Below are 20,299 nucleotides of genomic sequence, written 5' to 3'. Positions count from 1 at the left end.
TATCCTGTGTCCTTGCTAAATTCATTTATTAGTCTTGGGGATTTTTGTGGATTCTATGGGAGTTTTCACATAGACCATAATGTCTGTGGATAATAACAATTTCTTTTCCAAGGTATTTGCCTCCTTCTCCTGTTTTATTGAACTGGCCAGGGCTTTCTGTACAATACTGAAGAGAAGTGGTTGGAATGTATATCATTGCCCTGTTCCCAGTCTGGGGGGGTGGGGGAAGCATTCAGTCCTACACCATTAAATATGATGTTAGCTGTGGGATTTTGCAGCTACTTTCTACCAGGTGAGAGAAATTTTTATATTCCTCACTTGGGAAGAGTTTCCATGAATGCAATGTTGAATTTGATCCCTTGCATTTTCTGCATAAAATAGGATTTTCTTCATAAATACGTTAATTTGGTGAATTACATGATTGACTTTCAGATGTTAACCCACTAGACAAAAAGGCAGTGGTAGCAAGGGAAATGAGACAATATTCTGGGGGCTCCTGGCTGGCTCAGTCAGTACAGCATGTGACTCTTGATGGCCAGGTCATGAGTTAGCCCCATGTTGGGTGTGCAGCCTACTTAAAGATAATTTTTTTTAAAAAGAAGAAGAAAATACTGTTTTTCCCGCATTATATATATACAATATTTAAAATTTATTTTTTAATTTACGTCCAAGTTAGTTAGCATAGAGTGCAATCATGATTTCAGGAGTAGATTCCAGTGATTCATCCCCTATGTATAACATCCAGTGCTCATCCCAACAAGTGTCCTCCTTGATGCCCCTTGCCCATTTAGCCCACCCCCCACCCACAACCCCTCCAGCAACCCTCAGTTTGTTCTCTGTATTTAGGAGTCTCTTATGTTTTCTCCTCCTCCCTGTTTTTATATTATTTTTGCTTCCCTTCCCTTATGTTCATCTGTTTTGTCTCTTAAATTCCTCATGAGTGAAGTCATGTGATATTTGTCTTTCTCCGACTAATTTTGCTTAGCAGAATACCCTTTAGTTCCATACATGTAGTTGCAAATGGCAAGATTTCATTCTTTTTGATTGCCAAGTAAAAGCCCATTGTATATATGTACCATCTCTTCTCTATCCATTCATCCATCGACGGCCATTTGGGCTCTTTCCATACTTTGGCTATTGTCGGTAGTGCTGCTATAAACATTGGGGTGCATGTGCCCCTTTCAAACAGCACACCCGTATCCCGTGGATAAATGCCTAGCAGTGCAATTGCTGGGTCGTGGGGTAGTTCTATTTTTAATTTTTTGAGGAACCTCCCAACTGCACCAGTTTGCATTCCCACCAGCAGTGCAAAAGAGATCCTCTCTCTCCACATCCTCGCCAACATCTGTTGCTGCCGGAGTTGTTAAGGTTAGCCATTCTGACAGGTGTGAGGTGGTATCTCATTGTGGTTTTTTGTATTTCCCTGATGATGAGTGATGTTGAGCATTTTTTCATGTGTCTGTTGGCCATCTGGATGTCTTCTTTGGAGAAGTGTCTGTTCATGTGTTTTGCCCTTTTCTTCACTGGATTATTTGCTTTTTGGGTGTTGAGTTTGATAAGTTCTTTATAGATTTTGGATACTAACCCTTTATCTGATACGTCACTTGCAAACATCTTCTCCCATTCTGTCGGTTGCCTTTTAGTTTTGCTGATTGTTTCCTTCTCTGTGCAGAAGCTTTTTATTTTGATGAGGTCCCAGTAGTTCATTTTTGCTTTTGTTTCCCTTGCCTCCGGAGACGTGTTGAGTAAGAAGTTGCTGCGGCCGAGATCAAAGAGGTTTTTGCCTGCTTTCTCCTCTAGGATTTTGATGGCTTCCTGTCTTACGTTTAGGTCTTTCATCCATTTTGAGTTTCTTTTTGTGTCCGGTGTAAGAAAGTGGTCCAGGTTCATTCTTCTGCACGTCGCTGTTCAGTTTTCCCAGCACCACTTGCTGAAGAGACTGTCTTTATTCCGTTGGATATTCTTTCCTGCTTTGTCAAAGATTAGTTGGCCATATGTTTGTGGGTTCTCTGTTCTGTTCCATTGATCTGAGTGTCTGTTTTTGTGCCAGTACCATACTATCTTGATAATTACAGCTTTGTAATACATCTTGAAGTCCGGGATTGTGACGCCTCCGGCTTTGGTTTTCTTTTTCAGGATTGCTTTGGCTATTTGGGGTCTTTTCTAGTTCCATACAAATTTTAGGATTATTCTAGCTCTGTGAAGAATGCTGGTGTTATTTTGATAGGGATTGCATTGATTATGTAGATTGCTTTGGGGAGTATCGACATTTTAACAGTATCTATTCTTCCAATTCATGACCTATGTATATATATTTTATTGAGACATAATTAAAACATTTATTCCCTCCAGGTTTACTGAGATTGAGTTGATGCATCGAGTGAATTGCCACATAACCCTGTGTGAGTTTAAGGGGTACACAAAGGTGCTGATTTGATATTTATAGAATGCAAAAGGGTTACCGCCGTGGCGTTAGCCGACGCCTCCATCCTGTCACATGGCTGTTTCTTTGTGGTGTACATAGTATTAGAGTTCTGTGTCTTTCAAGGAGTTTGTACATCCGGGTAACCACCAACCTAATTAAGACATGAAACGTCACCATCCCAAGAAAGGTTACTGCCTCCTTCTGCTCGATTCCACCACACGGGCGCTTTGTGTCTTTATTCTTTCACAGAGCAGAATGCTTTTGAAATGCATCCGTGTTGTGTAGATCTTCTATCGGCCCCCCGTTTGGCATCATGGCAAATCACGGTATGTGGCTTTTTTGTGTGTCTAGCTTCTCTCCTAAGGTTCTTGGTGGCGACGCAGAAGCAAAGGAATTAGCAGGGAAGCCGGTGGAAAGAATCTGAGATCCCTGAACGGGACAAAGGGAGATGTTAGGATCTTGGCGGCAGCCAAGGTGGACTGTTTGGTGGCCAACAGAATGGTCTGGGGGAGCCTTCAAAGTGGGGCACGTGCAGGGTTGGAAGGAAGGTATTGGGCGATCTGCGTACACCGAGGAAGCAGGGTAGGAGCGTATTTGTCCAGGAAGAGCCGGTCTTGACTCCGCCCAGCTAACTGCTGCTGTCTGCGTTCTTGTTTTTGCTGCGGATGCTTGTATTCAGCTTTCCTGAGTTTCGCTCTCTGGTTCTGGAACCAAACCTCCAGGGTCACGGCCACTTCTTGGGTCTGCAGGCTGGGAGGGGTGTGGGTTCTGACTGGACAGGAATTCCAAATCTGCTCGTGGCTTCTCCGTGAACATTGTTCGCTTCCTTTGCGAATGCTGCTAGTGCCTTCCTTTAGGAAGGTCCCCTGGGCCTGACATGCTGAGATCCACATGTGTTCCCATGCTCTGCTCCTGTGACCAAAAGAAGAGAACGTTCTGAACCGAATAAAAACAAAACTGTCCAAGTTCATGGGATGCAATCAAAGCAGTGTCTAGAGGAAAACTGGTAGCATTAACATTTTTGTTAGAAAAATAAAGCTCTCGCGTCAATAATCTAAGCTTCCACCTTCAAGAAACTAGGAAAAGAAGAAAAATAAACCCAAAGCAGTAGGAAGAAACTAATAAAAAGCAGACAGCAATGAAATACAAAACATGGAATGGTAGGAAAAAAGGAAACCCCGAGGTTTAGTTCTTTGAAAAAACCAGTATTAACAAACTTCTAATCAGACTAACCAAGAAAAAGAGGGGAGAAAGTTATCGACATCAGAAATGAAAGATGGAATACCATTAAAGACCCTACAGAAATTGGGTAATGAAATTATGTCATAAAATATTCTATGGTCATATTCAACTTCTGTGAAATGGACCGATTTCTTGAAAAATACCGTCCTGAAACTCACCTGGGAAGAAAGAGATCACCCAAATAGCCCCATACCTACTTAAGAAACTTTGTAGTTCAAAGCCTACAATTAAGAATATTAAAGGACCAGATACTTCCACTGGGGAGTTCTTTCGAACATTTAAGGAAGAAATAACACCTGTCCTGCTTTTAGAAAAGAAGTTCTCTAAGCGTGTCCTCATTAATGCTATCTTCATTAGCACACACGCGCACGCACACACGCACAGGAAAGAAAAACAGCAACGATGCAGCTTTGCGGGAACAACCGTGTTTATTTCGGAAGCTCTGGTGCTGTGACCCCTGGAGCAGCCGCGACCCTCTGAGGCACCAGAACCCTTGCCCCGAGGCCAGCCCCGCACAGTCTGCAGGGACCAGACACAGGTCGCACCAGGATCTGGCAGCAGAAACAGCCCGCCCCCCGCCCCAGGTGGATAAGCCGCTTGGCCGATTTATGACTCCCTGCGAAGGGAGCGCTCTGAGCCCCAAAATACTCAAGCCGTGCTTCCAAATCCACACAAAAAGCCCTTGTTTCTGAGAGGCAGACACGGGTCTCCAGGGGGCCCCTGAGGTCAGCGTTTCCCAGACCCGCTGCTGCAGGAATCCAAGTCCAGACAGCTAGCCTCTGGTAAGGGAGACATGGAGGGGAAACTGAGGTAGCCCCGAGCCCTCCTCCCAGGGTGGCAAGGGCCACGGCCCAGACTGTCTCCTCCTGACTCGTCCCCACAGAGGGGGCCGGGTGCCCTTCTCCATGGTGTCTGTGAGGACCCTGGGAGCCCCAGACAGATCCAAGTGAGGAGCCAGGCCTCTGCTCCTGTCCCCTCCAGGCAGGCCGTGCCACGCCCTCCGCCCTGGTCCCCCTCGCAGTCCTTCTGGCCGCCGGGAGAGTGGCCTGACAGTGTCTGCGAATGGGGCCCCCAGGACGGCTGCAGGGCAGGAGACCCAGCAGTCGGTCCGGGGCCCCCAGCCACCACCCTGAACAAGCAGCTCAGTTCCTAACCCTGCCCAGAAACCGGCATGGCTCGGCGCTGGTCCTATTTCTCCCTCAAGGCCTCAGGCTGCCCCTCCGGCCATCACGCCCACGGGAAGGGCCTGTGCACGAGGGGGTCCTGCCTCATCCACAGGAAACCGGGGAACCCGCTTTCGGGTTGGGAGCCGACTCCCGTGCACGGTGCCACCTGGCTCTGCTGGCTCGTGGACCGGCGGCACATCACCCGGGGCTTGATCAGCGGCTGTTGTATTCGCTCTGGTCAGCTGCCCGCACCGTGTCCTTGGTGAGTGAGGGGGGGACGCCGGAGGGAGGGCGGACCGGCCACACACACCCGAGGGGAACCACTCCTCGGTGGGACGTGGGGGCTGCGGGCAAACGGGACAGCACAGAGTCACGGAATCCTGGGATTTACAGGCCGGGGCCACGGTGACTCCACGTGTGGCTCAGGCTGGCAAGGTCACGAGTTTAGGAAAGGGAAAGCAGAAGGTTCCGAGCCGGGAGGGGCTCCTGCTGCCGCCGCCCTCTGTGGTGGCATCCAGGGGGCCTGGGGGGCCTCTTCTGTGGCGGGACCGGCCCCCAGCAGGCGGGGACAGGCCACCAGCTCCATGCCAGCAAACAAGGAGCTGCAGCCCCTGGGCCCTGGGCAAAGTTCCGGCACTCCCTTTGGGGAGCCCGTGCCCGGCGGGCTCCACTCGGGTCCGACCCCCTCCTCTCTGGAACCCACCAGGCCGGCCTCGGCCTCCCTGGGGACTGAGAGCGGGGAGCCATCGAGGGGAAGGGGGTGCGCAGGGCCCTGGGGCGGGAAAAGGGCGGAACTCAGCGGCTGCAGGAAGGCGTGGCTCCCAGAGAAGGGCACGGTGTCGGTTAGCAGGTCGGCCGGGCCCCCGCGGCCAGCCACAGGGCCCAGCTCGACCGGGGGCCTCTGGGCGGGGGGCCGCTGTCGGCAGGAGGCTTCAAAGTGCCTCAGGATCTGGAGGAGGAAGCGGAGGGGACCGGCTGAAGGTCCCTGTGCGCCCGGGAGCACAGAAGACACAGCCCCCCAGAGAGCAGGTGGCTCGTCCCACCTCCTCCTCCTCCTCCGGCCACCCCCCACCGGCCACACTGTGTGCGCTGACACGGTGAACCTGCTGCTCTACAAATGCACACGTTCTCCGTCCCCGAACCCGGCCCCGTGACGAGCCAGCTCGGGGTGGGGGCGGGGGCGGAGGGGGTCCCTTGCCGGGTGCCAAGCAGCGCCTGACACAGATGCTGAGGAAACGAACGTGCCTCAAACCCTCCGGTCCTTCCCAACTCTGCACACACGGCCTCCTCCAGCCTTCACGTCCTCAGAGACACCGTGATGCCTCGCTGTGGCGGGGTCACCGATTCTCTGACAAAGGACAATTTAAGGACACGCCGCTGAGGATCCGAATTCTCAGCAGCCACGGAGGAGCGCAGAAGCCGGGGATGCCGGTGGGCAGGTGGAAGACGTGCTGGGGCCTGGCTGAGGGGAGAGGCCAGCAGCCTGTGGGGGCTGCCCAGAGGCTCCCCAGTGAGGGAGCCGGGAGGCCCGCACACAATTCGAGCATAACTGGGAAACGGACTCGCGTGAAAGAAAACACTTCTGCTCTCCAGGGGCCGAGCACGGACTCCTGAACTGTGACCCCAGGTGGCCAGCAGAAGGATAAATGGACCTGAGCAGGCAAGGAGGGCTTCCCGCAGGAGGCCACCCGTGGGCTGAGCCAGGCGGGATGGGGAGCTGCCTGCAGAGCAGAGCTGCTGAGCAGCAGGGCAGGGGAGAGGTCCCAGGAGCTGGAAAAATCCACGGGCCAAGGACCCCTGCTGTCCTAAGGCCCCGCCCATCCCGGCCCGGTGGCGAGGGGCAGGAATGTGGAAGCGGATCTGGGAGCGGCTGGAGGAACGAGTGTGCGACTTCTCCTCCGGGTCCCGGCTGCTGCCCACCTTGGTGGCCTTGTTGGTCACGGGTCCAGGGCTGCCCGCGCTGAGCTCCTGCAGCCGCGGCCGGGCGAGGAGCAGGATGTGCTCCTGGGAGAGCAGGTCGGTGCAGCCCAGGGACGCGATGGCGCCCAGGGCCCTCTGCCGGGCGGACAGAAGGTCAGCGCGGTCCACCCCCGGAGGGAGGCCCCTCTCACAGCTCCGTCCTCCTCTCGGCCCGACTACAGCCCCCAGGTGGGGGAGCCCCGGGGGTGGGCCCACTGCCCCCCCTCCCAGGGCAGGCCCCGGGTGAGGCGGTCCCAGGCCAACCCCGCCCGCAACCCTCACCTGCGCACACCCATGCCCCCAGGCGCCCCCCCCCCCCCCCCCCCCCCCCCCCGCCTCGGGCCGGCCCTCACCATCTGCACACACTCGCTGGTCCCGTCCAGGCGGCGGGTCAGCAGTTCCAGGACCGCCTCACAGTTGAGCAGCCCACACCTGCAGGAAGGCACAAGCAGGAGGTGGGGGCGGGGGGCCGGGGCCGGGGCCGGGAGCGGGGAGCCGGTGGGGGGACTCACTCTTTGATGAAGCACTGAGCCTCCTCTCGGCTCAGAAAGGCACGCGGCCCCCGTGTCACAGTCTGGACCAGGCTCTGCTCCTGCTGGCAGTCGCTCAGGGTCACGGCCTCCACCCTACCGGGGGCACAGCGGTCAGGGTAGAGAGAGACTCCTCCGGGTCAGGCCCCAACCCAGGGTGGGACCCCAGAAAAGGACCTCACCGCTCTGCCAGGTCGCTGGGTGCCTGGCTAGCCGCTGAGGGGCTGTCGCTGCCCGACCGACTGCCTGAGTCTGAGACCTTGCCTGGGTCACCGCTCTCCCGGGATGAATTCTGGGAGCTGGAGCCGCTGTCTGGCTCGTCCCAACCCCCTCCTGCCTGCCCGGGCTGGGGTCTCGTGACTGTGACAAACAGGACCGTGGGTGAGATCAGGGGCGGGGGGCTCTGACTTGCCTCATACACCCCTCCCCGGGGCACTTCGACCAAGAAACACCAGGGAAGAACGGGACAGAGCAGGGCACTCCTCACACAGAACGGTCAGGGCGGGGACCGCCGGCCTGTGGCGGCAGGGGGCAGTGCCGGACCCCGAGGCACAGAACTCTCGGGGAGTCCCGACAGTCCTCCTTCAGGCCACGCCAACTCCCAGGAGCTTGGGCCAGAGCACTGCGACGCTGCGGTCCCCTCTCACCACACACCTCGCTCGGGGATGGCCCTGTGTCAACATCCCCTCGACTAGAACGCACGCGCGTGGAGGCTGGCCCCTGGCCCTGGCCTCGCAGCCGTCCCGGCTGGACCGGCAAGAGCCGGGCTGCGGCCCAGCTCACGACCCAGGTCTGTACCCAAGGTGGTGGGGCCCTCCAGGAGCCCCCACCCCCCTTAACACCATACACCCCAGCTCCTACTCGAAGCAACTGGCAAGAAGCTGGCAAAACAGCATCCAGACGCCGCGCGATCTTTGTACGGCACGGAGGCCACAGCGAGTGCACACGGAGCCACGGAGCTGGCGAAAGGCTGTGCGGGCCCCCGGGCCCCCCAGGACACACCACCTCCTTCCCTGGCCTCTGAGCCAGGAGACTGTGCCCCCTGCCGGGAAGGTCCTGTCGGCAGCTCCGCGGCCCCCTCTCGCTCCAACACACCACGGGGACAGGCCTGCTCACCCGGACCCCCAGGAGAGTCTCACCGCTTCCTCGGGCGCCCGGGAGAGCTCCGGGGAGCGGCTTCCCGGCACTGGGGCCAGCACGGCTGGCTGTGGGCGTCGTGGCGGGCTGGTAGGCGTCACCCCGCGGGAGGGGCCTCCGGGTGCCGGGGCTCTCGGGCCCGGGGCGCACAGCATTGGCCACCACCTCTGCGGCCTTCTGGATGGTGGAGAGGAAGGCTTCGCCCGCAGAGCCTGCGCCGGAGGGAGAGGGACAGGGTGCCAGCCCTCTTCAGTTCTGCCCGCCCCCGAGAGGAGTTCAAGAGGCCAGCACGTGAGCCGTAGTCACACAGCGGAGCCCACGTGGGGCACCCAGGCCCTTCCGGAAGCTTCCCCAGTGAATGCTGCTTCAGTGCATTCCCAGGCCCGACAGAGCCTGGCGCTCCAGCTTACGGCAAGGCCGTGCCCCCAAGTCCCCTGGCCCCACGTGGGAGCAGGACAGCTAAGGGGATCGTCAGAGAGCTCGGTCCCCATGGCGGCTCATGTCCAGTACGGGTGCAGGGGTGCGTGAGTGCCCTGACGGGACCAACCACCCTCACTCCCGAGTCAGGGACAGGCAAGGCCTGCGAGCCAGGCCTGCTTTAGGAATCAGTGCTCCCGAGGTACCGGGGGTCTGAGAGCCGAGACCAGAACCGGCAGCACCCAGGCCGGCTGTGTCCACTCACGACGGGCACCGTCCCCACGCCACCGCCCTCCGCCCTCAGCCCCTCTGAGGGACCAGGGCCTGGGTGCACGCGTACAGACCTAGCCTCCGCCCGGCTTCTCACCTATTGGTTTCGCAGACTGGCCCTGCTTCGTTCTCCCGCGGGCCCGAGCAGAGGAGAGCGCGGTGGCAGGACACCGGCCCCAGCCGTGCCACCCGCCACGCCTCCCAGGCCAGATCCGCCAGACCCTATGCCCGCGCCCCGCACCCCCGCAGCACTCACCTGTGGGGCCCCGTTCCTTGCTGTAGCCGAAGCCCTGGAGGGCGCCCTGGGGCCTGGACTCGGAGCCCATGCCTGCGAGCAGGACCCACGTCAGTGCCAGTGTGGCCGCTCACGCTCAACCCTGTGTACCTGGGACAGGGGGTCGGGGGGGGGGGGACCTCAAACCCTCCCCAGGGTGAACACCCAGCGAAGGGGATGGGCGGTCGCCTACCTGCCGGAGGCAGGGCCCTGGGTGGCTGGGAGGGAGGCGGGGGCGACAAGTTGTCCGAGAACAAGGCGCTCCCCAAGTCCTAGACGAGGAAGCAGAGGGCACTCGGCTCGCTGTGGTCCGGCTCTGTCCCCCCGCCCCCCTGCTCTCTCGGGGTCCCACAGCGAGGGCGGAGCCAGGGCCCCGGGTGGTAGAACAAACGTCTGGCAGTCTGTCCCGGGCTGCCCCGAGTGTGGACTCACCTGGGCGGCCGCCCGCACCTTCTGGTACAAGCTGTTCCCGTGGAGAGGGTCTGGGGGCCCCGAGAAAACTGCAGGACGGAGGCAGATGCGCAGGTGAGCTGCAGCTACTGACACTCAGAGGTGCGGCTTTAATGCCCCCCCGGCCCTCGTGGCGGGCACCGCCCCGGACCCCTGGCAGATGACCCCGGCACCCCGAGGGTCAGGGGCGGCCTCCTGAAACACAGGCCTGGCCTCCAGTCCCCGGGCGACACCCCTTCCAGGTCAAAGCCCCTGTAGTGGCGGCCACCCTTCGGCACCCCCAAGCCCGGGGGCCCCCAGATCCCCCTCATCCGGGACCCACTGCCCCCACACTGCTTCTCAGAGATATACCACCCAGTGGGCCTATGGAGGCCGCACCCCGGCTGCCCCCTCGCTCATGCCCACAGAGCGGAGCCCCCTGCCGTCTCTCGCCGGGGTCCCTGCACTGGCCGCCTCGCTGTACCCGCCTCGACCCACTCTCCACTCGGGAGCGAAGTGAGCAATCACAGCCCCTCAGGCTCTCGTGGCCCTGAGGATACCACCTCCCTCTATGTAACAGCTTCAGCTGTGACAAACGAGTTTTTCCTAGAAGGAATTGAGTGACACCCCCGTTCCCAGTCTCTTGTCACAAATGCATCTCACTTTCTGCCCCGGCAGGTGGCCCAGGGTGCGCGCCCATCGGCCAGCTGGGAATGGAACCACCAGGGAACCACCGGGGTGGGGGGGGTGGGGGGGGGATGGCGTGAGCCTCCCTGCTGTTCCTGCTGCACAGGACCCCCCCGCCCTGGCCCCTCGTGCCTGAGCTGAGGCCGTCATCTGCGGGCCGTCCCACCCCAGAGCCACCTCCTCTCGCGACCCCACCTCCCCGACAGCCTGTGGCAGGGTCCCCCGGGGTTGGCACTCAGAGTACAACGGACCGGGACCGGCCCAGCAGAGACTCTGGTGCCAACAAGGACCCGCTGTCTGCCGCATCCCATGCTGCCTGAGCTGCACCCCTGGGGTGGAGGACGGAGGCCTCCAGTGAAGAGACAGCCGCGGTTTCGGGGTGTGGGGGTAGGCCAGCACCTGGCAGGCAGGCAGGCAGGATGCTGGGAATGCTCAGGATCCCCGAGGAGCACGCGGTGGCCGAGAGCAACTAACTGGGTCCCCCTTCCCGGCGCTGCCCTCTCGGGGACCCCCTCAGGGACGGCTCCGTGGGCGTGGTTCTTGCCTGCCGGCCGAGCCCTTCCGGTGTCATTCAGGGCGGGGTCTGCTGACGCTGTGCCCCTGAGACCCACTGCGGCCGGGACTCCTGCCTTACCCGAGGGGAAGGCCTCAGGCCCCGTCCCCCCCAAATCCCAGTTAGGGAAAAAGACACGGGACAGCCCCAGGCCCGGCTGGGGAGTGAGAGATGGAACCCCACCCCAGACCCAGCTGTGCTAGGCCTAGACCTCGACAGGCCAGAACCCCGCCTCTCCCGGGGGCCTCCCACAGCCCTCCCTGTCTCGGCCCTGGGGAGCAGTCCGGGGGGGGGAAGACAGAGCCCCTCTGGTGTGCCGGGCACTGGAACAGGCAGGACGGGCCTGGGCTGCCCAGGCCAGGCAGGGCACACAGGCAGAAGTTAGCCACCGTGCGGCGGCGGGCCCGGCGAGGGATGGAAGGGAGAGCCCGCGACAGAGTGAAGGCGGTGGCTGGGGTGCGGGGTGCCGGGGAGAAGACGGCAGCCGGCCGGGAGGCGAGTCCCGCCGGTGGGAGGGGCGTCTCTGTGAGGGGGCGGTGGTCAGCAGAGGGACTCCGTGCGGCCTGCCCTGGCCGCCCCGCCCCAGCGCCCGGATACCTGCGGCTTCCTGGATGAAGGCAGGGTTGCGTTTGAGGATGAGCAAGGACGAGGAGGAGCCGTGACCGCACAGGTGGAGCAGGATCTTCAGCACCTGGGGGACAGTCGCAGGGGGCAGCACGGGCCCAGAGGGCAGCCCGCACGCATCCCGCGGCGACCCTCTCCTCGTGCTTCGCCACCCGCTGGCCCGTCCCCCAGCGGAGGGTCTGCGGGGGCCGCTCGGGGACTCACCTTCAGCTTCACTCGGCCAGAGCCGCTGTGCAGACGGTTCAGAAGGTACTCCAGGAGGCACTGGCTGCTGCCCAGGGACTCGTGTGAGATTTCTGGCAGGCGCTCAGGTTAGGGAAGGAGCGAGCTGACCCCAGGCCACACGAGGCCACGCCGGCGGGGGAGAGAACCAGGCCTTCCTGCCACCAGACTTCTCCCGTGTCTTCCCCGCAAACACCCACCCGAGGCCCTCCTTTCAGGAGCTTGGGCCTCTTACGGCCTCCTGGGCCCCGCGTCATCAGTCGTGTGGCTTCTGGACCCACCCACACTTGGTCCCTACAGTAAAGGAGCTGGGGGGCCTCCGAAGGACAGGCCCCTGGACGTGGGTGACGAGGAAGGATACTGGCGATCTCCTCAAACAAGTAGCCCGGACACGGGACATCATCGTCCGACGTTCCCTTCAGGAGAACCGGGAGCTGAAAGGGAGCGCGAGCCCCTGGCATGATGAGTGGGCATCACAGGGAAAAAACCCAAACACCCATTCCCACTTGGCCCAGCATCTGGGCGTCTGGGGAGCGTGAGCCTCAGAGCAAAGACAGGTCGGGGAACCTCAGGGACACTCACGGGGACAAGTGCGTGGACTCTGCTGGGTGCTCACCACAGACTACAGTTTGAAGGGCAGCGGCCTGACGGCACAAGAACACGGGCCTGAAAGTCACCTTATTTGTCCAGCAAGGCCCAAAGGGGAGCTGGACAGACGTGCAGAGCCGTGGAGGCCAGGGCCCAGAGCGGAGTCTCTGCACTAACGCAACCGAACCGACCGGCTGCTTCACCGGCGGCCCAGCCCCTGAACACCTGCCTGGCGACGCTCAAGGCCGCCCGCTGCATCTGCTTTGGCTCTGGCCAACACCAACGACAGGCCCCGACCTCCGCTTCTCGGAGCATTCGCCACGATGAACTGACGATGGTGGACGTGGGTCTCCCACAACTCGGGAGCGTCCTTCCCTAGGACCTGAGGGCCCCGGTTTGAAACGCAACCATTAGGAAGGCCCGGGCCTGTCTCGCACGCCCTGTACGGGGGCAGGACCCCAAGTCCCGAAAGGGCCGGCCAGCTGCCGAGTTGCACGGACACTGCCCGACCCCCGCCTCCCTCAGTGCTCCTGCCACAAATGGGAAGGGGCCGGGGCTGCCCGCGCGGGCGTCCGGCTGTGCCGTCTGAGACCCCAGCTGTCTCTTCCAATTCGGGTTCTGTCCGGGGGGCTGGGGGGGGCGGGGGGGATGTGAAGCAGAGGTGGCGTGCCCCGCCCACACGGCGTCGGGGATCGGGCCCCGACCCTGAGGCCACAGCGAAGAAGGGGACCCAGGAACGAGATGCAGGGGCAGAGGGGACAGCAGGGGCCCAAGAACGGCCGGTGGGGCTCGAGGAGGAGGACGGGCACGGAGAGGGCCGGAGGGAGATGGAGGCATCTGTGAGCCTGGGAGGAGGCCCCAGCGGGCGCCGAGCAGGGCCGGGGAGGGGAACAGCTCTGGCCCGGGGTGGGGGCCGCGGCCGCCCGCACTCACCCGGTGCAGGAAGCTCAGGCGGTCCCGCAGCGGCGGCGTGGACGCCATGATGCCGGCCACCTTCCGGCCCCGCCCGCGGCCGCGGACCCCCTCCAATCACCGCGCGGGCCTGGACTAGCTGGCCAATCGCTCGCGCGGGGCGGGGCCTGCAGTCTATGCCGGCAAACAACCTGAGCCTGAACCAATCCGAAGTCCCAGATCAAAGACAGACAAATTCACGAGCCACTTGCAGGGCTCGGAGAGGCCCGGCGCCGTTCCGGAAGCGAAGCAGGGGCTGGAGCCGAAGCCTAGCCAAACAGAAAGCGCAGGGAAGGCGATGGGCGGAAGGTGCGCCTATCGAGAAGCTGGGCGCCGGAAAAGCACGGGCCTAAGATGGCGGCGCCCATGGGTGCCAGGAGGAGCCGCTCATGTCGGGGAACGGAGCGGTGTGGGGACGCGTGCGAGGCCGCCTCCGCGCCTTCCCCGAGCGCCTTGCGGCCTGTAGGGCCGAGGTGAGAAGGTGTCGGGCGGGGAGGGGGCGGGGGCGGAATCTGCCCTGGGTGACCGGCGGGGGGGGGGGGGGCGCCCTCCGCGACCCTCGCCCGTCCTCGTCCGCCCCCAGGCCGCGGCTTATGGCAGGTGTGTGCAGGCGTCCACGGCCCCGGGCGGCCGCCTGACGAAGGACCTCTGTGTGCAGGAGTTCGAGGCCCTGCGGAGCTGCTTCGCCGCCGCGGTAGGTGGGCGCCGCCCCGGCCTCTTCCCTTGCCAACCCCAGCCCCGCCTTGGGGAGGGGCACCGGGCGGCGGGGACCCCGGCGTCCCAGCGCTGGACAGCTGGTCGGCCGCCCCCGCCCCCGCACCGCCCCGCGTGTTCGGTGCCAGGCCGTACCTCCTGCCCGCCGGATCCCGCCGCCGCGGAGCTTGTGTGCCCTCGTCTGTCGAGCGAGGGGAACACCAGCCTCGTCGTGAAGATGCTGGTGGCGGTGGTGGCATGTATGCGAAAACACTCTGTGACTGCTGCTGTCGCTGGAGCCTAATGCCCAAACGAACCGCAGCCCAGTAGTCCAATGGGCACCCGCTGTCTTAGCTTCCTTGGTGTTGAGGACCGCGCGTGCAGTTATAACCATAGGGCCACCCAGCACACACTGAGAGGCACCCCCGACTTCCCCCAGACAGCAACCCCATTTTGCAGAGGGTGGAAGGAGAATCTATAGGCCACTGTCCTGGGTTTGTCAGAACAGGCTTCCAGAGGCTGGTAAGTCCTTAGCCTAGCTGCACTGGCTGTTCTTCACTGGCTGGGAAGTGGGCCCCGCTGGGAACAGTTTGCGGGGTGTTTTTGGTTCTCGACCGTAACCACTCACCAGCGAGTCCCTTCTCTTTCTGAGGCATTTTTTTCTGATCCCTGTTTGGTCAAGTGTTGAGGGAGCAAGAGTCTCGTGAATATCACCAGCGCTTTACAAAAATGAAAAACTAGTGTTGTATTTACACATTTTCATAAAAAACATGGAATGAGTGGGGTTGGAGGATGTAGCCGTGCCCACAGAACCTCATGGGGAGTTCCAGACAGCATGAGGAGAGGGCTGGGCTGTCTGTGATGAGGGTCCTGGGCTGGTGCCCAAGGCATCACCACCCAAGGTGCCTCCATTGGGTGGGGCTGGGTTGGGCCATGATGCCAGCCATCAGCTCTGTCCTCCGGAGCTGCTGGTGCAGTTGGGTGAGCTCGGCAGGATTCACGGGACCCGAGGCTGTTTCCTGATGTTCTGGGACCGTCTTGAGCAGAGTGGCTAGCTGTGGCTTAGCCGCTTCTCCAAGGAGAGAGTTCACGTGTGTTCCCAGAGGGCTCAGGTCTCCTTGGACCTCTCTTTGCGATTATCATGGCCGAGAGCCTTTGGCCTCATCCTGCCCTTGTCAGCAGCCTCAGATCTGATGTGGGCTGTTCATCCAAGGTTGCACCTGTTCCTTGGACTTGCTTCCTGCTTCTCAGCAGCTTCCTTGTTTGACAGGCCTCCCCAGGGGACAAGATGAAGCTTCGCTGTGTGATTACTGGTTGGAAGAATTTAAGTGCAAGATGAAGATCAAACGTGTTAGTTATGCACAGATTTTCTGTCCCGCCTTTTGTGGTTAGGAGTTGTCTGTTGCAGGCATCTGATCACCTGTGACTGTTTTTTTTTTCTTTTTGCTTTTCTACCCTGGTCACTTGAGATGTCCCCACAGTGTGCGTGCTGCCCTCAGGAGCCCTCTGCTATTTTAATGTGCCATTCTTCACGGAAGGTGACTTACCTGCAGACCCTGGGCCCCAGGCACTTGGGAGTTTGGGACTAGGGTGCTCGAGTGTCTCTCACCACGAGGCAGCGCGCTGCTGAGTGCGTTTCCGCCCATCCTGCTCTCGTCCCCGGCACTCGTGCGGGGCTGCAGGAGGCCGAAGGGGCGTTGGGCTCCAGACCAGCTTCGTCCCAGGGAGCCCTGTCCCTGGGCCAGTGTTTCAGCAGCTCTGCCTCAGCGTTTTCTGTAAGAAGTTCCTGCTGCCTTTCAAGGACCAAGTGGTGTGCTGGAGGGGGGGAAGGTCTGCACAGCACCTGGTCCAGGGTGGGCTTGGCTTTGGGAGCACGCTGTCACCAGCAGATTGAGCCCCTTGGCCCGTGGCAGCTCCGAGCAGCTGGGCCCTCTGCCACGCATCCACAACCAGGCTCTCCCACAAAGTGTTCGCTAGGAGATGGCATTGGGGGGGGGGGGGGGCGGATTCTGCCCTTTGCGGTCACATCTAACAAGCCCATTCAAACCAAATCTTTTCTCTTCCAGGCCAAGACGACCCCAAGGGGAGGCCTTTAGGATGGACAAGCCTGCACTACATTTGTGTTTGCTGCCCACAGCCTTGAGGGACAGACGCCTGAGACATCTAAAGCTTTTAGAGCTAAAAGGACTGCACGCTCATCAGAGCAAGACGTGGGCAGACGGGGGATCTGGTTTTCTTGCCTCGTGTATGTAAGGTTTCTGGTTAGAGTAAGAAACGACAAAGCAACAATACAGACTGTGGCAGACCACGCCGGGTCTCTGTTCTTTTGTACCCAGAGTGTGCGTGGGCCCTGGGAGTACACTTGTCAAAGAATTTGCACCCCAAACACATTATTGGAATCTAACAGAGCCCCCAAATGTAGTTACCAGTTTACAGGATGTACCAAAGGACGTCAACGCCGTGAGGAAAAGATTCAGGCATAGGGAAGGAAACTCAGGTGCTTTTTCTGGACTTAGAGGCAAAAAAGGAGGGGCTGCCCTTCTAGAGGCTGGGAGGGTGAGGCACCAGCCAGCCCAGAGAGGGTCTGGCCTGGGAACCCAGCAGCAGTGACAGCATGTGGGGCGTCTGCCCTTCTGCGGCCTCCTCTGGGGTCAGAGCCCAAGCCCTCTTGACCCCACCCTGCAGTGCTTCCGTGCAGCACACACAGCCAGTAGGACCCCCAGTGCCTGTGGCTGAGGATTCCACGGGTCCTGAGTGCCACCTGCCGGACGCTTGGGGATTGTGCTCCAAGAGCCCCTCCCAGGGGTGTGGCGGCTGTGCTACCCCTGGGCTCCACCCAGCCCCTGGCCTCTCAAGAGTCCCCAGCATCCACATGCTGATGGGAGGTTGGGGGAGAGGGGCAGGTGACTATGCTCTGCTGACCCCACACACACCCCAGGGGCCTGAGGGGGAAGGGGCGGGCCTGGGAGCCGAGTGATCCTTACCACAACCCCCACCACCATCACAATGCTCCTCATGGAGCCTTGAGGGTGTGCTCTAGACCCTTGCACGCTGTCCCAGGTCCTGACGGCCTCTCGTGCGGAGTGTGTGGGTGGCCACTGGCCACTGGCTCAGGCCCTTCCAGAACCGTCCTGCCAGGTGCCCTCCTGCCCCCATGCCTCCCAATTCTGTCTCGTGCTTCCCATGTGTCCCTCCCCTTTGGGCCACACACCAAGATCCCTTCCAAGTTCCTTGGCCTTTGTGTTTGCTTTCTGGCTTCGCTAAATTCGCCCCATCTTTAAGACTGTGTTTATGGAGGGAAATTCAACGAAACTGGCATCTGGATACGGCTGTCATCACACCCAATTCCTCGTATGCCTCTGTACCGGTCACTGGTGGTAGCCCTCGGGTGGCCCTGCCCTCAGATGGGAACCTTGAAGGCAGGATCCTTACCCACTCGCTCAGGGCAGCTACCCACGAGGAGGGGCGCCCGTGGACGGCTGTGCTTGCTGCTTCAGCCAGACTGCCCGTCGCACCTGCTTGGCACCAGCGATCAGTCCCCACCCCCCACCCCAGCTCTCTGCAGTTCTGGCAAGGCGGCCCCACCCAGAGGTCCCAAGTTCTTCCCCGAGGGCTGTGGACAGGGGAGGAGGTGGAGGTGAGAGCCAGGAGGCAGGGAGAGTGTGGGTGGGACCAGGACCAGAGTATCCAAGGGCAGCGTGACCCTGCCCCTGCCCTGGAAGGAAGTTGCAGGATGGCAGGACCTCCAGGAAAACGCGAAACTCGGGTCTAGAACGTACGTGGGTAAATATGTTTGGAAATAAAATCCCACTCTAAAGACTTAACGGAGTTCAGATCCTAGGGAAACATCCAAAAGGTGTCTTCCCACTGAGTGTGGTTTGTTTGGAATTTTTACTTCACCAGGGGCTTTCCTTTGAAGAAGCAGTGCTCCTCTCCCTCCCCTCCTTTTATTACTAATTTCTGGTCCTCAGGCCGTCCAAGGACAGAAAAAACTACACGATTTCGAAGGTGCGGGGGAGGACAGATGAAGCGACGGCTGGAGCTGCCTGGGCAGCTGTGGTCCTTCCACCGCCCAGGCACCCCTGGCCAGCTGTCAGGGAGCAGCCGCACCCAGGGCCCCTGCCCTTGGAAGGGGTGTGGGGCATACACGTGGGACGGAGCTGGCACAGGCCTGAGCTTGAAGGTGGGCAACCCACCGCACGTGCCAGTCACACCTGCCCCCCGACCAGCCTCCGAAAAGCCGGGGGCAGCCTTGGGCTTCTGTTCCCTGAGAGTCTCCCCCAGACACCACCCCGCCTGCTCACAGGGTCTTTCCGGGCGGGGCTGCGTGGGGTCCAGTTTCCGTGTCACCCGTGAGGTTTGGTCAACCGGGGTTCTCCGGCCGCCTGTTGCAGCTCTATGCTGGCCACAGGGGCTCCTCGACGCCAGCCCCACTAACTAGACATCGTGCCGTTGGTTATGTTTAAAAACCACTTTCTGGTTTGGGAAACCGCAGGGACTGGAGCACGCAGAGCAGAGCTCGAAGGGGCAGGGGCGGGTGTGCGCCGGGCAGCCCTCTGACCCCGTGGGCAGCCCAGCCCCGTGCCCAGTGCCCCACCGACACGAAGCAGCGTCCACTGAGCAGCCAGGTGGTGGCAGTGTGTATTAGGGTTTTCCACAACACTCAGAACATCGCGTGAGCAACGAACAGTTAGAGCAACTGGGAGTCGGGCAGACGGGGGGCTCTCGCTCTCCCTGAGCCCCTGTCGGGACTGTGGTCCCCGGCCGGCCTCTCTCGAGGCCCCAACCGGACGCTGCATCGTCGGGAGTCTTGGCGAGTGGCTGTTTCTCCTCGAGGCCGCAGCGAGCTCAGTCACTTGGACAAGAGGCGGGATAGCACAGGCACAAGCTGTCTGGAAACGAGGCCACAGTGAGAGGTCTTTCAGACTCCCACCCAGGGTGTGAACTCTGGAACTCCGCGCCCACGTGGTCCCGGTGTGGCTGGGTGACACCAGCCAGGAGGACGGTGGCCATCAGGGGTGCTCAGGGATTCTCCAGGGCCTCAGCCAGCTGCTTAATCTGGCGACCATGGACCACCCGCAAAGCACCCCCTGCAGCCTGGCGGAGCTGGGTCTCTAGGGCACTCCGGAGATCGTTGACCTGCACATCCGGGAGAGGGTTGAAGCTGATGATGACCCTGTCCTTCGGGGCTGGGGCTCCCCCTGCCCCAGGAGCCACATCCCGCCGTCTCCTCCGAAGGTCAGAATCGGCCTGGACTTTCAGGTCTCGGTTGGGTTTGGCGTAGTCTGGCTTCTGGGCCCCGGGGATGGCTGGTTTGGGCCCAAGATCTGGGTCTGGCCTCTGCTCAGGTTCTTGGACGGCAGCGTCCTCCCCCTGAGCAGGCACACGGTCCCCGCCAGGGGCCTCCTTTCTGGCCTCCAGGTGACCGCCCTGCTGCCCAGCCTGACCCAGTGCGGAAACAGCCCGGTGCCCCAGCTGCCGGGTCTCGGCCTGGGCCCGGGGGGCCGCTCCTCCGGGCTTGCTGGCCAGGCCTACAGGCCCCTGGTCTCGGATGACTGGCTGCGACTTCACACGCGGGTCCCTTATCTCCCTCGCCTCCAGCGCATCTGCCTCCTTCCGAACCCCGGCACCAGTGGCTGCCACCTCTTTTCTGGATTTCCTCCTTTCGCGGGAGCCTCCGCCAAAAACGTCCTGACCCTGCTCCGGGAACTCGCCGGCGACGAGCTTCTCTGGGCTCCTGGGCGCCTCAGCAGGGCCCGGCACGGGCACCTGCTCCCGCATGCCGGCGCCCGCTGCCTCAGGCACGACGCCCGGCCGGCCCTCCCTCGGCTCAGCCGGGGCAGCCCGGGGCTCCGCGTCGGCCGCGCCAGGAGGACCGGCCGGAGCTCTGCCCGCGGCCCCCACGGGCTCCTCCGCGGAGCGCTGGCCATGCCCCTGGGGCGGAGCGGGGGGTCGCCCCGGAGCTCCGAGCGCGGCTTCCAAAGGCTGTTGGGGGGGGTGCTCCACGGTCTCCTCGCCGGGGGCCTCCAGCTCCTTCCCCCTGGGCGCGGCCACTCCAGGCTCGGGCGGCACTTCAGCTGCAAATGAAGGAGGCCACCGGTTTGGCTACAGAAGTGAGAAGCTGCTGACGAA

General features: G+C 61.2%; 3 protein-coding genes across 12 annotated transcripts in view; 1 reads left to right on the top strand and 2 right to left on the bottom strand.

Moving 5' to 3' along the window:
- Positions 1-634: 634 nt before the first annotated feature.
- TEPSIN (TEPSIN adaptor related protein complex 4 accessory protein) lies at positions 635-13,626 on the bottom strand. 2 transcript variants are annotated; one of them, XR_009255008.1, is made up of 14 exons: positions 13,457-13,626; positions 12,297-12,369; positions 11,918-12,009; positions 11,687-11,780; positions 9,853-9,920; positions 9,614-9,692; positions 9,403-9,474; positions 8,462-8,671; positions 7,505-7,682; positions 7,305-7,418; positions 7,146-7,224; positions 6,754-6,888; positions 5,000-5,782; positions 635-3,337 (listed from the first exon to the last, which is right to left on the bottom strand). XR_009255008.1 is itself a non-coding variant. In XM_058703942.1 (13 exons), exons 1-13 carry the CDS (start codon positions 13,502-13,504, stop codon positions 5,270-5,272), a joined length of 1,755 nt encoding a protein of 584 aa, XP_058559925.1. In that variant the 5' UTR covers positions 13,505-13,626; the 3' UTR covers positions 4,077-5,269. The 2 variants fall into 2 exon arrangements, 1 of the variants encoding a protein (XP_058559925.1); XM_058703942.1 differs by lacking the exon at positions 635-3,337 and having other exon boundaries at positions 4,077-5,782.
- Positions 13,627-13,740: 114 nt separating this feature from the next.
- NDUFAF8 (NADH:ubiquinone oxidoreductase complex assembly factor 8) lies at positions 13,741-16,475 on the top strand. 5 transcript variants are annotated; one of them, XR_009255010.1, is made up of 5 exons: positions 13,741-13,947; positions 14,058-14,168; positions 15,438-15,517; positions 15,649-15,705; positions 16,234-16,475. XR_009255010.1 is itself a non-coding variant. In XM_058703955.1 (4 exons), exons 1-4 carry the CDS (start codon positions 13,864-13,866, stop codon positions 16,261-16,263), a joined length of 255 nt encoding a protein of 84 aa, XP_058559938.1. In that variant the 5' UTR covers positions 13,741-13,863; the 3' UTR covers positions 16,264-16,475. The 5 variants fall into 5 exon arrangements, 4 of the variants coding, with proteins under 4 accessions (XP_058559938.1, XP_058559936.1, XP_058559937.1 ...); XM_058703955.1 differs by lacking the exon at positions 15,438-15,517 and having other exon boundaries at positions 14,085-14,168; XM_058703953.1 differs by lacking the exon at positions 15,438-15,517.
- Positions 16,476-18,095: 1,620 nt separating this feature from the next.
- SLC38A10 (solute carrier family 38 member 10) overlaps positions 18,096-20,299 on the bottom strand; it is a 47,281-nt gene continuing 45,077 nt past the window's right edge. For all 5 annotated transcript variants that reach the window (XM_058703937.1, XM_058703941.1, XM_058703938.1 and 2 more), the window contains one exon: positions 18,096-20,244. In XM_058703937.1, coding sequence (XP_058559920.1) covers positions 19,190-20,244 — 1,055 coding nt within the window. In that variant the 3' untranslated portion in view covers positions 18,096-19,189. The remainder of the gene's footprint in view (positions 20,245-20,299) is intronic.

Source organism: Neofelis nebulosa, chromosome 16, assembly GCF_028018385.1.
Source record: "Neofelis nebulosa isolate mNeoNeb1 chromosome 16, mNeoNeb1.pri, whole genome shotgun sequence".
Lineage (NCBI taxonomy): Eukaryota > Metazoa > Chordata > Mammalia > Carnivora > Felidae > Neofelis > Neofelis nebulosa.
This window is presented reverse-complemented; position numbering and strand designations above follow the sequence as displayed.